The sequence below is a fragment of the Chrysemys picta genome, chromosome 10, assembly GCF_011386835.1.
Source record: "Chrysemys picta bellii isolate R12L10 chromosome 10, ASM1138683v2, whole genome shotgun sequence".
In the NCBI taxonomy this organism is placed as follows: Eukaryota; Metazoa; Chordata; order Testudines; family Emydidae; genus Chrysemys; species Chrysemys picta.
This window is the reverse complement of record NC_088800.1, coordinates 18,594,952-18,609,587: the sequence shown is the minus strand read 5'-3', so window position 1 is coordinate 18,609,587 and position 14,636 is coordinate 18,594,952. Positions and strand designations below refer to the sequence as shown.

The following is a 14,636-nucleotide window of genomic DNA, read 5'->3' as shown; positions in this document are numbered from 1 at the left end:
TCACAAGGGACAGCTTCTTCCCTCACCACCCGCTCCTCCCAGCCTGTTCTCGAAGGCAGCCTGCTTTCTCTAAGTGTTCCCAGAAGAAGGGCCTGCAAGTGACTCAGAAAGAGCCTGGCTTATGTCAGTTTATCTTTCCCCCTAAAGTCCTTATTCATGAGATTCCTCCAGAGTCACTAACCCCAGAGTCACTAACTGCACGTCTTAGCCACATTTAGCAGGGAAATCAAACTAGCCTTCTTGCAGGGGCAGAAGAGGAAATAAGGTTGGTAGGTCTGGCCTGGGAGTGAGCAGCAGCCCTTTCTGTGTGAGAGGCGAGCCCAGATGTTAACAGGGCGGTTGCCTAGCTGGGGTCCAAATTGAGCTCTTGATCCATTGAATGGTGGTGAGCATGGGGACTCCCTCAGTGGTGGTTCCCTGGGGGAGGCACGCAGAGGGAATGCCTCAGGGAGTGCTCTTTATGTTCACTGCAAACCAGTGCAGTGTGTGCTGCATCTCCCACCTGCCCCCCTGGGTGCTCATAGGGAAGCAGGAGTCTTGGGGATGATTTATGGAACCTGTTTATGACTTATGAGTTCTGGTTGCTATGGCAAAGTAGTTACTGTGAAAACTGCTGTATCATGAATGCCCCTCTGTTGCTGTGTTTCCATCACTTTGCGCCACATGTCCACCAGACCCAATGGTGGGTCATTAGAACCCAGCTACCATCCAGTCAGGATGAAGCGACTTGGGGCAGTGGATTTGCTAAGGAGGTTGCCTGGAGCTGGCAGAAGATGCTTCATCCTGTTTTCTGAAGGGAGGTGGGGAGTGGAGAGAGTGGAAATTCTCCGAGCATGACAGAGAGAGGTCACAAAGCAGGAGATGATAAAAGGACTTGCAGGGAGAAGACTCAGAGAGACATGCACAGGAAGTTTCAGGCAGAAGAGGGGAACGTGGCTGGTTGGAATAGGCAAGCTGGGGGCAGAAGGTCCATGTTTCGGAGCCCAAGCCATGCACTGCAACAGAAGGACCTTGGATGGCGCCAGCCCAAAGAATGCTCTGGACCGGTGAGTAAAATGAGGCAGGGAAATGTGCGTAAGGTTTATTATTTTTTTATAGATCTGCCCGTTTCTCATGCTATTAAGGAGCAAAAGTGCTGTAGATTCCTGTGCAAAGTGTCTGTGTATTATATGCTATGCCTATCGTGTGCCGCCTTGAAGAGGTAAACCAGAAAAGCTCACACCTTCGGGTGGATTCTGGGAGACTGCGTGTTTACTCTGTGGGGTGAGGGGGTGTCTGGTGTGGATCCCATGGTTGCAACTCTCATGAGGATGTGCTAGATAGAGGATCTCTACCCTGAGAGCATGCCTAGGGACCTCAAAAAACGGACAGTGCCTGGGCTTTGCTGAGACTCCAGAGGCTTTCAATACATGGGGGAGCCAGCGGCTGGATTCCCTTACAGCAGTTTGGTAAGTCCCCAAAGGAGGCACTAGACTTCAGCTGTGACAGCCTCCTTGGGGCCATGTTATACCACCGGAAGTGCTACCCCGGCAATGGCCCTTGTGTTCTCTCTGGGTCCTGACCGGCAGGCTTAGCTGAGGAGCAGGAAAGACACCTTGCATCTAGATATGTCCATTAAGTGCCTCGGCAGGGGGAAAGGAATCAAATACATTCTGTACTTCTGGGTTTAGCCAAATACCTGCATCATTTACAGTCTAAATGGATCCATCACCTGGGCTGTTTCCAGCTGGGGTTTGAATGACCTAAAAGGGGGTCTGTGACCAACTTTTACAACACTGGTTTTGTTTGGATTTGAATGTGGGATGGCCCACTTCATGGAGAGGTGGCTGCTGCTGACTAGAACCATTAAGCAGCTTAAAAGACCTTTGTATAATGTTTCCAATATACCTTTCCATTACCAGTTCACAGAGCCAAAGATGGAAATTCACAACCACACTGTTCAATGGCTGGCTTAGGCTTTTTTTAATCTGCCCCTTGCGGGATGCCACACACAGCTCTCTTTGCTGTGGCCCCTGAAGGATCTGGAGTGATGCAGCCTAGAGTGTTTACCTTGCTGGTGTGACAATATGTCTCATGCACCAGGATGAGCTGTTTGCCCCCAGGTACCCGTGTCTGTGAGTATTTTCAAAAGCCACGCCGACCCTGTATTCCATATTTTCATCGACTTCCACCTCCCAGTAATGTTTCCCTTGGAACGGTATCATGCTTCCCAGGATAGCAATACATCTGGGGAAGGAAAATCAGAGCATGTGATTTTTATATGCATACCATTTAAAATGCTTAAATCTTTTGCACAAACATTAAATATTTACCAATAAAAGTGGATCCAGCTGACTTGTCAACAAAGTGGGTTAGCTCCTCAGTGAGCATAAACTGATACAGCTCTCCTGAAGTCAATGGAACTGTTTCAGTTTACACCGGCTGAGGCTCTGGCCCAGATAATAGAAAGGAAGTATTTACTCAGCCTGTTAAACCGTTAACATGTCTTTAGATGTATGTCTATGCGCTTTATAGCATACAATAAAAGTGTGTGCTGAGATCTTGCAGGAAGAGAGAGAATAGCAGCATATCTTTTTTGGTTGTAGGCCAAATAGTAATTTGCTAGAAACAGAGTTCCAAGATACAGGTTGCACACACCGTTGTTATACCAGAATGAACATGATGGGGTTTAACATACCACAGCTAAAAGGCCAGATAAATCAGGCTTGTGTGAGAGACTGTTTTAGCCATAAGCTTCAGTTTCTATTCACTGTGCATTTTCATTTCCAGCAGCGCATACAGCAAGCAGCATCGAGCCAGACAAATGTGTTTTAGTGGGGTCTAGATCTTGCATTCATTGAAGTCAATAGCAAAACTCCCATTGACTGCAGTGGTGCAGGATCAGGCTTTATAAGAGCCACCGTTCCATCAGGGTGTTTTTTAGCTAAAAATTCCACAGGCTGGTTATTGTAGTAAAGGTAAAATCCACAGAAACCCAGGGTCTAATCCTCTGGTATGGCACAGTCACCTTGTGCCACGTTGCCAGCAGAATCGAGTGCTACATCTGCTTAACTGGCCCAGAGCAGTCATGATCCGCTTGTGGTCTGGAAGCAAGATTGGGGCCCTTCCAATACACTCCTTGCTGTCAGTGTAGCAGGGAAAAGGGGACATGGCCAAGCTAATCCTTAGCTATAAATGTGTGTTTCTCCCATGCAGCCAGGGCTTTACTGTTACCTTCCAGTTCACCCACCCACACACCAAAGTGTTAGAAGTAATGGGACTACTTAATGAATAGGCTAAGACTCAGCGTGAGTCAGAGTGGCAGACTCTAACCCCGTATTTGTATGCAGAGTAGGATGGGTATCAAAACTGCTTCTGAATTTGTTCCCTCTCAAACTTGTCTTTATATCTCATTGGCCCATGGGGCCTTTAGACAGAGGCTGAGTTAATTTGTTTAGTGCCTTTAGCAATTTGTATGTTACTTAAACTTCTCAACTACACTTAATCAAGGGCAGTGAGTCCTAAAGGGCTAGCCAGCTGTATTCAGTCTTCCTCTGGAAAGATCAATGCTGTGGCCCCCTTCATGTCAATGTCACAGAGCAGAGCTGGTGATAAATCACACAAATAAGTTTTAATTGCAGATTTACAGGCTCAGTTTTTATTTTATGGAAGTAAATTACAAAGGCAAAGGACTTAGCTGGCAAAAGTACAGAACTCAGCTGCCTCTAGGCATGATTAAAATCCCGGCTTGCCGGGAGCTTAATGCATGAAGAGGGGCATAAGCAGCGAGAGAAGATTCCTAGGCCATGCAACACCTAAGCAGCAACCACTTAAAGCAATTCTGTAGTTCGTTAGAAGCCCAAGTTAATGTCTCAAGACCAGAGCAAGACTGTTGAAATTTGATTTCAGAGAAGAATTCTTGCTCCTGCATTTTGTATGAGTTTGGGAGGTGGGGGAGGGGAGAAGAAGGAAAGGACATGCCAAAAAAGATGTGCAAGCATCTGGGAACAAAGGATTGCCATAGTAATTCAGATTGAGAAGCCAGCATGGCAAACCCGTCTCTGATTTAGCGGGCTAGGAAATGCATTATTTGGTTTCAGATTACATAAACTTTCTGAAAAAAGTTTGCTGCAGAATTTCCTTGTAGCACTTGTATTAGTGATTTTGGCCCAGGAGCCGTTTCCAGTGTGGAAGCAATTCTCCGACACCAGTATCCTGGCATAATAGAGGGTTCAGTTCACAGCAGTTTCAAAACCTCAGTCTCAGAGTTCAGAATTATTAGTGTGCCAGCACCAGCTATTTATGTGCAACATAAAAGAGCCCCTAGGATGATGTCTGAACTCCCATTCAGAATCATCAGATGGACTTTAATGGAGAGAATCTTCTAGCTCCTGGTTCCTTTACCATTGTGCCATCTAGTCACACACTCATCTATTGCTTCAACTGGGCAATGGTGGGTTAGTTCTTTTAAATATAAAAAGGGCTAATTTTTGGCTCAAAATCAAAACACTGAGGTTCAAATCCTCTGGGCTAACTACTGTTCTGCACATGGGAGAAGGGTGCTAGGAGGTGGGGGCCCTCACATAGACACAGGCACATGGGAGAACTGGGTTTGTTTAGTTTGGAAAAGAGAAGACTGAGAGGGGACATGATAGCAGTTTTCAGGTATCTAAAAGGGTGTCATAAGGAGGAGGGAGAAAACTTGTTCACCTTAGCCTCTAAGGATAGAACAAGAAGCAATGGGTTTAAACTGCAGCAAGGGAGGTCTAGGTTGGACATTAGGAAAAAGTTCCTAACTGTCAGGGTGGTTAAACACTGGAATAAATTGCCTAGGGAGGTTGTGGAATCTCCATCTCTGGAGATGTTTAAGAGTAGGTTAGATAAATGTCTATCAGGGATGGTCTAGACAGTATTTGGTCCTGCCATGCGGGCAGGGGACTGGACTCGATGACCTCTCGAGGTCCCTTCCAGTCCTAGAATCTATGAATAAGAATCTATACTGGGCCAGACTAGTGGTCCATATAGTCTAATATCCTGCCTCTGAGAGTGGCCAGTGACACATCCTTCAGATTTGGCCTAGCACTCCGGTAGGGTGACCAGACAGCAAGTGTGAAAAATCGGGACAGGGGGTGGGGGGTAATAGGAGCCTATATAAGACAAAGCCCCAAATATCGGGACTGTCCCTGTAAAATCGGGACATCTGGTCACCCTACACTCCGGACTCCTGGTTGGGCCATGTTGAAATGCTGAGACTAGTGTAATTTAAACAAATGCAGCTAGATTCCAGTTTTTAAAAACTCATCTCAGAATTGTTAATAAAAATAGATATTTTTGCTTCAGTTTAAGCAAGTAACAATTGGAGCCTGAATCCCATTTTCAGAAGTGACCTAGGCCCAGATCTTCAAATGTATTTAGGTGGTCAACTCGACTGAAACAAAGGGAGACAGGCACCTAACTCCTATTGAAAATTTCTAACCTGCTTAAGCACATTTGTCAGTCCCTCTGGGCACCTATCTTCATCTGTAGGTGCCTAAATTCCTTTGTAAATCTGGCCCTTAGGCTACTAAATTGCACCAATTTTCAATTAATCTTAGGTTCCTAAGGGCCAGATTTTAAAATATGTTTAGGCACCTAAAGGTGTTGAAATCAGTGGGAGTTAGACACCTATGTGTTTTTGACAATTCTACTAGGAGCCTCTCTGCATCTTTTGGCATCTTAATACCGTTAATAATCTGGCCTTTATGCATCTGAATACCTGTGGGGATCTGGGCCTTACTACCTAAGTCATTGTTGAAAATGGGATTTAGGCTCCTATGTCAATTGGGCATTTTTGAAAATTTTAGCCATAGTTAATCGTTGAAGCAGGTTAGGTGTTTTCCTTTCAATAGCAACAGATAAAAACAGCCCCAAATATCACCATCCATGAATAGCAAGAATAAGAACTCATAGACACATCCCTGTGTTCCATTACGTGTGAGGCGGCATTGCCATGGCAACTTTGGCAGCGTTTAGTAATAGGAGAGGGAGGGAAGGAACTCCCACTACCTCTTGAAGCCTATGAAGTGTGCAAATGTTGGATCACTGTATTAAAAAAATATATAGTAATTATGCTAATTTTCAAATCCCACTGCTGCTGGATTAAGAGTGTATGGTTTTGAGCAGTTTTTGTGACATTCATCTTTGGGCTTTGGGCTCTGTGCAGAATTAAAAGGGAAATGAGGTTCAAAGGCAAGAGATCAGTCTATGTGCGCAAGTGTCATGCAATGAGAAGGATGATATAATTTATATAACACGAGCTGAAGCAATCACAGAGGAAATTCTAATGATGCTACAAAATGAACACCAAGCAAAAAAATATGAAGTTCAATAACGATGTCCCTCTGAATGGCTGGGGTGGTTTTGATTACAAAGTGACAGAGCCTGGAAGCCGTTTAAAGGAATTCTGCTCTGAAAAGGGACTAAGTCAAAAAATTAGGGCTTTTTGCGAATGTCTGAGGGACAGAGTCTCAGTTCCCAAGCTATGCTCAGCCCATGCATGGTGTAGAGGCAAAGGTGGCTTTACACTCCCTATCTCCCCTATTCTGGGCGTGCTGGAGAGCTAACACTGAAGTGAGTTTAAAACAATCACCTTTGCACTGAGATTGAGGGCATGTCTACACATAAGTGATCTCTCTCCTGCTATCCATCTCCACCCTCAGACAAACAGAGCTGTACCAATGCAGCTGCAGCACGTGTGGTGAAGATGCTATATGTTGACGGAAGAGCGTTCTCCTGCCGACTTAGCGGCACAGAAGTGCTTATGTTGGTGTAATTTATGTCATCATAGGAGTGGATTATTCACGCCCCTGAGTGACATAAATTATGCCAACAGAAACTTTAGTTGAATCAATAATGAATTTTTTTGAAATTTTCAGCAAATTGAAAAATCAGAAGAAATTGCCTTTTGGGTCGAACGAAATATTTTATTTTGACAAAATCAAAACGATTTTTTGAAATTTTGACCGAGTGTAACCGTTGTTATTGTTTATTAAATACAACTAAAGGAGATTTTGAAAGTCAAAGTTGTTTCTAACTGGAAAAAAATCAGTGTTTTGTTTTGAAAGTATCTAAACTAAATGGTTTGATTTTTATTTATTTGTATTTACTATGACAATTCTGTGCAATCCACATTAATTTACTAAATGCTTCAGTGTTGCTGAATCTGCATTTTATGCTTGAAAAAAAGTTGTGTGATAAAAGCCAACTTATCAAGCTCATGGTGTGAATCACATCAGTATAATGGCCTACCACATTCCAAAGTGACTAGTGATTTTGGTGGCCCAATTTGAAATGCCATAAAGGCACCTTATTTTCAAAGAGCAGGTGGTCAGCACTGAAAAATCTGGCCCTTCTAAGGTGTCTTGCGTTTGGAACCCAAAAATGGAGGCATCTATTCGCACTTTTGAAAAATGAGACCACTATACATTATAAACACAGTGCTAAAAGAGCAACATGCAGCCCTGAGGCTTTCATTTGGCACGGTAGAGGTTAATCTGTGCCTAGATGGAACATAAAAAGGGATATCAAGTCAGTAAGCCCTTTGAAGAGAATTTAAAATTATTGCAAGTAAACAAAAAACAACCAGCTATGAAAAAAGTACATCTGCTGTGAGTGCTAAATTCCTATGTGTACCTTGTAAAACCGTTATCACGGAAGGACAAATCACATTCTAGGTTTTCTATTTCACTGCAAGCAATTGTTAATCCATCTTCTAGAACAGACAGCAAAGGATGGGCAGTGTCCTCATTAAGATAAAAGTAAGTGCCTACAAGAGAGCAGAATGGTTGTCGTTTATTTGTCTCAGCACCTAGAAATTGCATGAAGTAATGTAGACATAAACTAACACTGGGCTGGAGAGCAGTGGCTGGATCCAGATTAGGGTTAATTAGGGAACTGGAAATGGGCCAGAGGCTGGTCTTGTGAGTTTCCTCCATTACGGGCCAAAATCTTATCAACACATCTCTGTCCACAGCCACCCTGATACAGAAAACAGGCCTCGTCTGGCTAGGACCAAAAGCCAAGAGTTGGGTTGAGAACCAAGTATTAAGATGTTACACCCTCTCAGAAATACTATGAGGTGGGTTTTGAAGTTCCAGTTTTGGCTCATCTCTATCATAATCCAAAAGGTATTAAAAAAAAAAAAATGACTTGGGAAAGGGGTTTAAATTATTCACTATGGCCTCAATCCTCAACTGCTGCCTGTAAGTATTGGTTGCAGAAGCTGCAATGGAGCCATTTGCAGCTCCCCAATCGAGGGGTCTTTTCGGCCCCTCATGTAGGATTGCTCCAAACTAGTCCTAACTGAGTGTGGCCCCCATGGGTCAGCGTGCCAGCAGGGGATCACCAGAGCACAATGCGCTTGCTGTCCTATTCCTGGGAATGTGGAGCTAAATGGTGCACTACATCACCTAGGGATTCCCCTATGCAAGGAGAATCTCCTGCTGGGGAAATCCCCAGATAGCACAAAGAGGCTAAAGCAGGACTCAGGAATTCACAGTAGGGTCAAGAACTTTTTGCACTAGAATCTTATGCTAGGTAGCAGGTAAGACCTGCTGGGTCACTGCCACTGCACAGATGACACACTAACAAAAATGAGCAAAACTGAAGCTGCCCATCCAGCAGAAGCAAAAGGCTGCTTTTTTGTATTGATGTTAATGCTGTTATAACCAGCAGAGAAAGAGAGAAACGTGGGGCCCCGTTCATTTTTGCAGTGCAGCTACTGTACATTGGTTCCACTGGTGTGAAATGGCTATCAAGCAACGGTAGGGGCTTCCCAGGGAACTCCTTCTACCTGGGAAGGGAGGGGGGGGAGAAGGTTCACTGGCAATTGTGGAGAAGGCTTAGCTGGCTACAGGAACAAGGGGTATTTTAGGGAGTCTGGAGGGATGGTGAAGGCTGCTGAGCTTCAGTTATTCCTAACTGGCACCATGGCACCTAGAGTTTATAGTAGGGTTGCCAATTTTGGTTGGACATTTTCCTGGAGGTTTTATCACATGACATAATCTTTAATTACTCTTTAATTCCTGGAGACTCGTGGAGACAGTTTATAGGCAACTGGATGTAAATTAGAGCAGTCCTCAGGCTGCTCTAACTTGACTGGGGGCCAAAGCAGCTTTTGGCCAGCCCAGCAAAGGGGAAGCGCATAAGTAGCGTAAAACAACCTTTGTCCCTGTCTCCCATGAGACAGCCCCTAATTCTGGCACTGGTGCAGCAGGGATGCTTTGTGTCCAGGGCATGCTGGAGAAGAGCAACATGTGCTGCAGGGGTAATAATGAAAGTGTGTGTTTCATCCCCAGCAAAAGCACTTTCTGATGATAACCCAGGGCGTCCATTTTCACTGCTGATGACATTGCTAGCATCCCAGTTTTGTGTTTCCCGTTTCCAGTAATACCAGGAGTTTGCATAATGTAGACTTTGTGAAGGTAAATCTCTTGGCACTAATCCCAAGGGAAATCAGCATAATCAAAATGCAGTTACTTCAATGCAAATACAATACAAACAACAGCATGGCAATTATTGGCATGTGTTACTGAAAGCAAACACATGCAGCGCAAACAGACGTCAAGCGGCTGTTTGTAATTTCAAATACCTAGATTGATTTATGCAGGTTGAAATGTCACACACTTGATAATAACATGATTACAATTGTAGAGTAAAGGGAACCAGACCACATAATCATCCTCATGGCCAAGAATAGAAATTCTGTGCAGGAGGGATTTGCGTAACTATTATGAAAAGTGCTGATTGACCGATTCTTCCATAATTCCCAGAAGCGCCATCTTTATGAGGCAGTAACTCTAGGAGTGAAGAAAAATTACCAACTAGCCCTCCTGGTTTGTCTGCATGTCAACATTTGACATGGTGTAGGTTCATGGCAAATACCCACGGTCACTGGGTTGATTTAGTCTTTCAGCAGCATTTTGAAACATCAGTAATTTTTAAGCAACAAATATAATCCACAAACATCATTTTGAAATGTGGAATTCAAATGATATATTTACTATTACAAGAAATTCAGTTCACAAGAAATACCAGACGTGTGACTAGACGCAAGAGATTTAGAGCCTGATCTATAGCCTGTTGAAATCAGTGGCAATCTTTCCATTGATTTCAGTGGGCTTTGGATCAGGCTTTAAAAGCTAATTAGAGATTTATCACAGCACCTGTGGTGTGGATAGAGACCGGTTCACTTCTCTCACTTGGACCACCCATGTTTACAGCTCTGACAGAGATAATATAACTTTGTCCTGGCTCCAGTTGAATTAGAGCTTCACAATTAGGAATTCCAACAATAGATCTGTAGAAAATAAATAAATGGAGAATTATAAGAATAAAGGTAAATTCTTTAGAGGCTATTTTCCAAACAACACAATTAAATGATTAGCTTCTCTTTAAACCTAGAACCATTTACAGTATTTTACTCTTTCCAGCTTAGCTGCCACCAGAGTGAATATAGGAGGGGAAAATGCCTGTTTATTCAGATTTTAAAATTACTGCACTTCACCCACATTCTAATTCCTTATAAATTCACTTTGCATCAACATTTGTGCAATCAAGTTTACTAACGTCACTTGCTCTCTTATATGGAAAGCAAATTTTAAGTTTGCTTTCTGTATGTGTTCACACCAAAATACTAATAGGAGTGGAACTTATCCAGTCAGGAAACAGGGAACACGCTCATGATTTTCCAATGCTTGTGCTGTGCATCATCCACTCGTACATTTCAGGGTATATTGTCTCATCTTTTCAACCTAAAAGTGCTTTGAAATATACTGCATGCATTATGACAAGGGATTGTTTCATATCCCCAGACTGTGTGATAGATGACTGACTCACTCTGTAATGATATCTCCATTCTCTCCATTTGTTAGTTTGGACAATTCAACCGTGTAGGAGTCAACAGGATTCATGTTTCCAGATTCCCAGCACACCAATGCTGCATTTTCACAGCTTCGGCTCTCTTTTCTTTTAATGATAGGAGGTGAAGGAGCTAAAATGTAGATAAAACAGATTCTAAGCCATTTTGTTATGGGATTATCTATAAACATGCTTTGTAAATAACACTCCTGGGTTGTTGTTTAATTTCCACAGAATTGATATTAAATGATAAACACATTCATGACCTCCCCAATGTACAGAAAACTCTTGGGTAAATAAATGCCAGTGCTAGTCAGAAGTGTTCTTTGACCTGTTAAAGTTTTGATAGCAACCACAAAACAATTAATCAGAAAAAAATGCGAATCCTTGCTGGTCCAGCACTTCTGTTCTTTTTCATGTTGGTTTATCCTTGCCATTGTCCTTTATCTTCACTGCATGGATTATTAATTTAAAACAATAGAGCATCAGCCAGCTATCCTAAGGCCCTAGGAGATCTTCTGGAGAGAGGACTTCTCACTCTAAATTGCTCTTGGGGAGTTAGATGCCAATGTGTTAGGAAAGAGAACAGCAAACCAGGGACTGTGCTTGATTCTGATGGATTTCAGATTTTATGAGGCATTCCACAGACTCTACTTAAATTGCCTCTAGTCTGACGGCATTGCCTATTCAGAAGTGCTCCTTGCACTCATGCTTACTTTTTAAAAAAATGTTTAAATTAAACCTGAGTGTGTCTGAATTTTTGTGGAGTTTGGAGCCAAATCCAGCTATCATGACTGGCCGCCTCACTCTATGATGGGCTGAACCAAAACCCTGGATCTGAACATACCAAAAATTTAGGGATGCTCAGATCTGGATCTGAACTTTGTGGCTCTGTCTAATCACGAATCAAAATCTACTTTACTGCGCTGCAATTACAAAGTGCGGCCTGATGGACAAAATGACAAAAGCTTTACAAACCTCTGAAGAGAGAGTAGCATTGTCCATTGCTTAGATATAGGAACCAGCAGAGCTGGGGTCCATTCCTAGCTTAGGCATAGGGTGACCAGGTGTCCCGATTTTAGAGGGACAGTCCCGATATTTGGGGCTTTGTCTTATGTAGGCGCCTATTACCCCACCACCACCCCCTGTCCCGATTTTTCACACTTGCTGTCTGGTTACCCTACTTAGCCAATACCTTGTTTTGTGTCCTTGAATAAGTCATTTAACTCTGTGCCTCAGTTTTCCATCTCTAAAATGAGGATAATGGGCCTCATGCCCATTCTCTATTGCTCTAGTATAAATCAGGAGTAACGCCACAGAATCCAATGAAGTTACACCGCACTAAAAGCACCAAGCCAGCAGAATCAGTTTGAATAAAGTATTATTATTATAAAGTCCAGAGAGTTATCATTAACTTCAATACTAAAGTCACTTACTCATATTATAGTCATGAAGTACATTTACCTGTCACATAAACTGCTCTTTCACTCACTGGGCTGACGCCGGTGGTGTTTAAAGCACTGACCCAAAATTCATATTGTGAATTTGGCACCAGGTTAGTTACTGTGCAGTATGCTTCTTTCACTTTTAGCATGAGCTCTGAAATGAAAAACACCAGGTATTCATGCAGTTCCTTTACACAGACATTCATCCTACTGAACCACGGCCCCGACTGCTGGAAAACATTGCTTTTTATTGTGCCTCTGAGCTGAGTTTCACACCATTCTTCAGTCTTGTCCGTTTGACTAGCTGTGAGGTCACATTGCTAACTCAGTCATGGTACAGTTGCTGGTGCCTTCATCCATCTATCCTATATGGATACATAAATGCCATGAAGCATCATCTTCTGTAGTATTAATACTACCCAAACTAAACAAAAATGAATGGTGAAGGTTACTCACCTGTCACTGGAGTTTCTTCAGGATGGACTCTGCACATTCCCAAGCACTGTCAATTTATCCCAACAGTGGAAATGTGCAGAGGCCATTCAAAGAATGTTGTTTTCATTATTTGGATCTTGTAAAGTTTACATGGGTTCGGCTTTCCTTTCTAAACAGCCCATTCAGCACTCTCAGGTCTCCATCTATGCTGGCAAATTGACTGTGCTCTGGAACAAGCGGTCTTACAAACGGGATTAGCTAATGCAGTTTTGTATCTGGGGTGGCTGGGCAGGAGGGGAGAGTTGCAGCCTATTATTGGCATTGAGCTAAACTGCAAAATGATTGTGGGTTTTTAAGTTGGCACATAGATAATCTGGTGAGCTGTGCTCTAAAATACCTCAAGTTAGATCAGCTACCCATCCCCGGAGCACTAGCAGCAGCAGGTACAGCTGTATTCACTGAAACCCTTTTTGAGACGGCTGTTGAAAATGGTCTCAGAAGCCAGTTGCTTTCTGAACTGGAGCCTACATGTGTCCCTTCTTACCAGCTTGCTCCTCACTAGGTGTGTCGTCACTGACTTGTTTATAATATAGCTGGTAGAACTCGACAGTGTCATCTGAGAAGAGGCCCCAGCATACTCTCACAGAGGTGCCAGTCGCTGAGTTGGGAGCTTGGGGATTTATCACCGGAGCTGAAGGAGCTGAAATGAAGACAGATATTTCAGTTTATGAACACACGTCGGTGATGAGAGGAACAGGATCTTTCCCTCTTTCCCATTAAATGGCATGAGGGTACTTTCCCTCAGTGGAAGCATGGTATGTTACTAACGGAGAAAAACCAAAAAGGTACCTAGTGTGCATTGACATAGTCCTATTACAAACAGTACTATACTAATGTGGGAACCTTTCAGAGCGCATCAGCAGGGTCTACCCGGAGCTGTTAGAGTGCAACGCTTAGAGTGCTCTACAATTTACTTACACACACACACACATCCCTGCTGCCCAGTACACATTGCTGCACAGCATAGACCAGCCCCATGTTAACACAGAGCCCTGACTCTGATTGGAGTCTACACACACTGGGCCTGATTCTACCCTCACTAACACTGGTGTGCATCATGAGTAACATCATTAAAGTTAGTGTGTAAAACTAGTGGGAATGAGAACCAGGCCCCTTAGTGTTTGGTCCAAACTCACCCACTTCCTGGGATTTACTTTAAATCAACAAAAACATCAACCTCAGCCTAAGGCAGCTCCCTAAACTTGGTTGTCCTGAGAGCTGCTGGCCCTGTGCCAGGTTAATTTTACTCTTTGTGAAAAAGGGAGGGAAAACTGGAGGCTGTCTCATTCCACACAGGATGCAGAGCTAACAGGATGAAGGAAGCTGTAGCAGAGAAGTCAATAGTGATCTGCACTATTGCCTACCAACAGATAAAGCTTTTAGTTCCAGTATTTAGGAGCCTCTGGAGATAATGTTGAATGCACAGACGTGAGGGAACATGTCAAATACTTGACTTGCATAATGCTCAAGGGCAAACAGGTTACATGACAAACATTTCGATACAACTTTTTAAAGCTGACCAGCAAAAAGAAAAAAAAAAAGTGCCATGCCTTTTCTGACTCTTTATGATATATAAAGAAGGCCTGAAAGATCTTATTTTCAAAGGGGATTTTTTTTAATCATTAGAAAGTCAAACCTTATGTACCCTGTTTTCCTTTGTGGACTCCAGGGATGACTGGAGAACTATAGGGTAATATCAGGAGAGCAAGCAACTGAAATCTGATTAATTGGGAGAAGTGGTTCAAACTGTTTTAAACTTTTGCTTTTGTTTTTTATTAATCTCCATTTAGTACAATGAGCTAGAAGGAAAGACAAGTTTGT

General features: G+C 43.1%; 1 protein-coding gene across 1 annotated transcript in view; it reads right to left on the bottom strand.

The window, feature by feature from the left end:
• Window positions 1-14,636, bottom strand: part of FSD2 (fibronectin type III and SPRY domain containing 2) — a 28,533-nt gene that overhangs the window by 3,738 nt on the left and 10,159 nt on the right. Inside the window, exons 7-12 of the mRNA XM_024102909.3 lie at window positions 13,300-13,455; window positions 12,340-12,474; window positions 10,855-11,008; window positions 10,182-10,315; window positions 7,651-7,783; window positions 2,050-2,226 (exon numbers count right to left, since the gene is read on the bottom strand). Of these exons, the coding sequence (XP_023958677.2) occupies window positions 2,050-2,226; window positions 7,651-7,783; window positions 10,182-10,315; window positions 10,855-11,008; window positions 12,340-12,474; window positions 13,300-13,455 (889 nt within the window). The remainder of the gene's footprint in view (window positions 1-2,049; window positions 2,227-7,650; window positions 7,784-10,181; window positions 10,316-10,854; window positions 11,009-12,339; window positions 12,475-13,299; window positions 13,456-14,636) is intronic.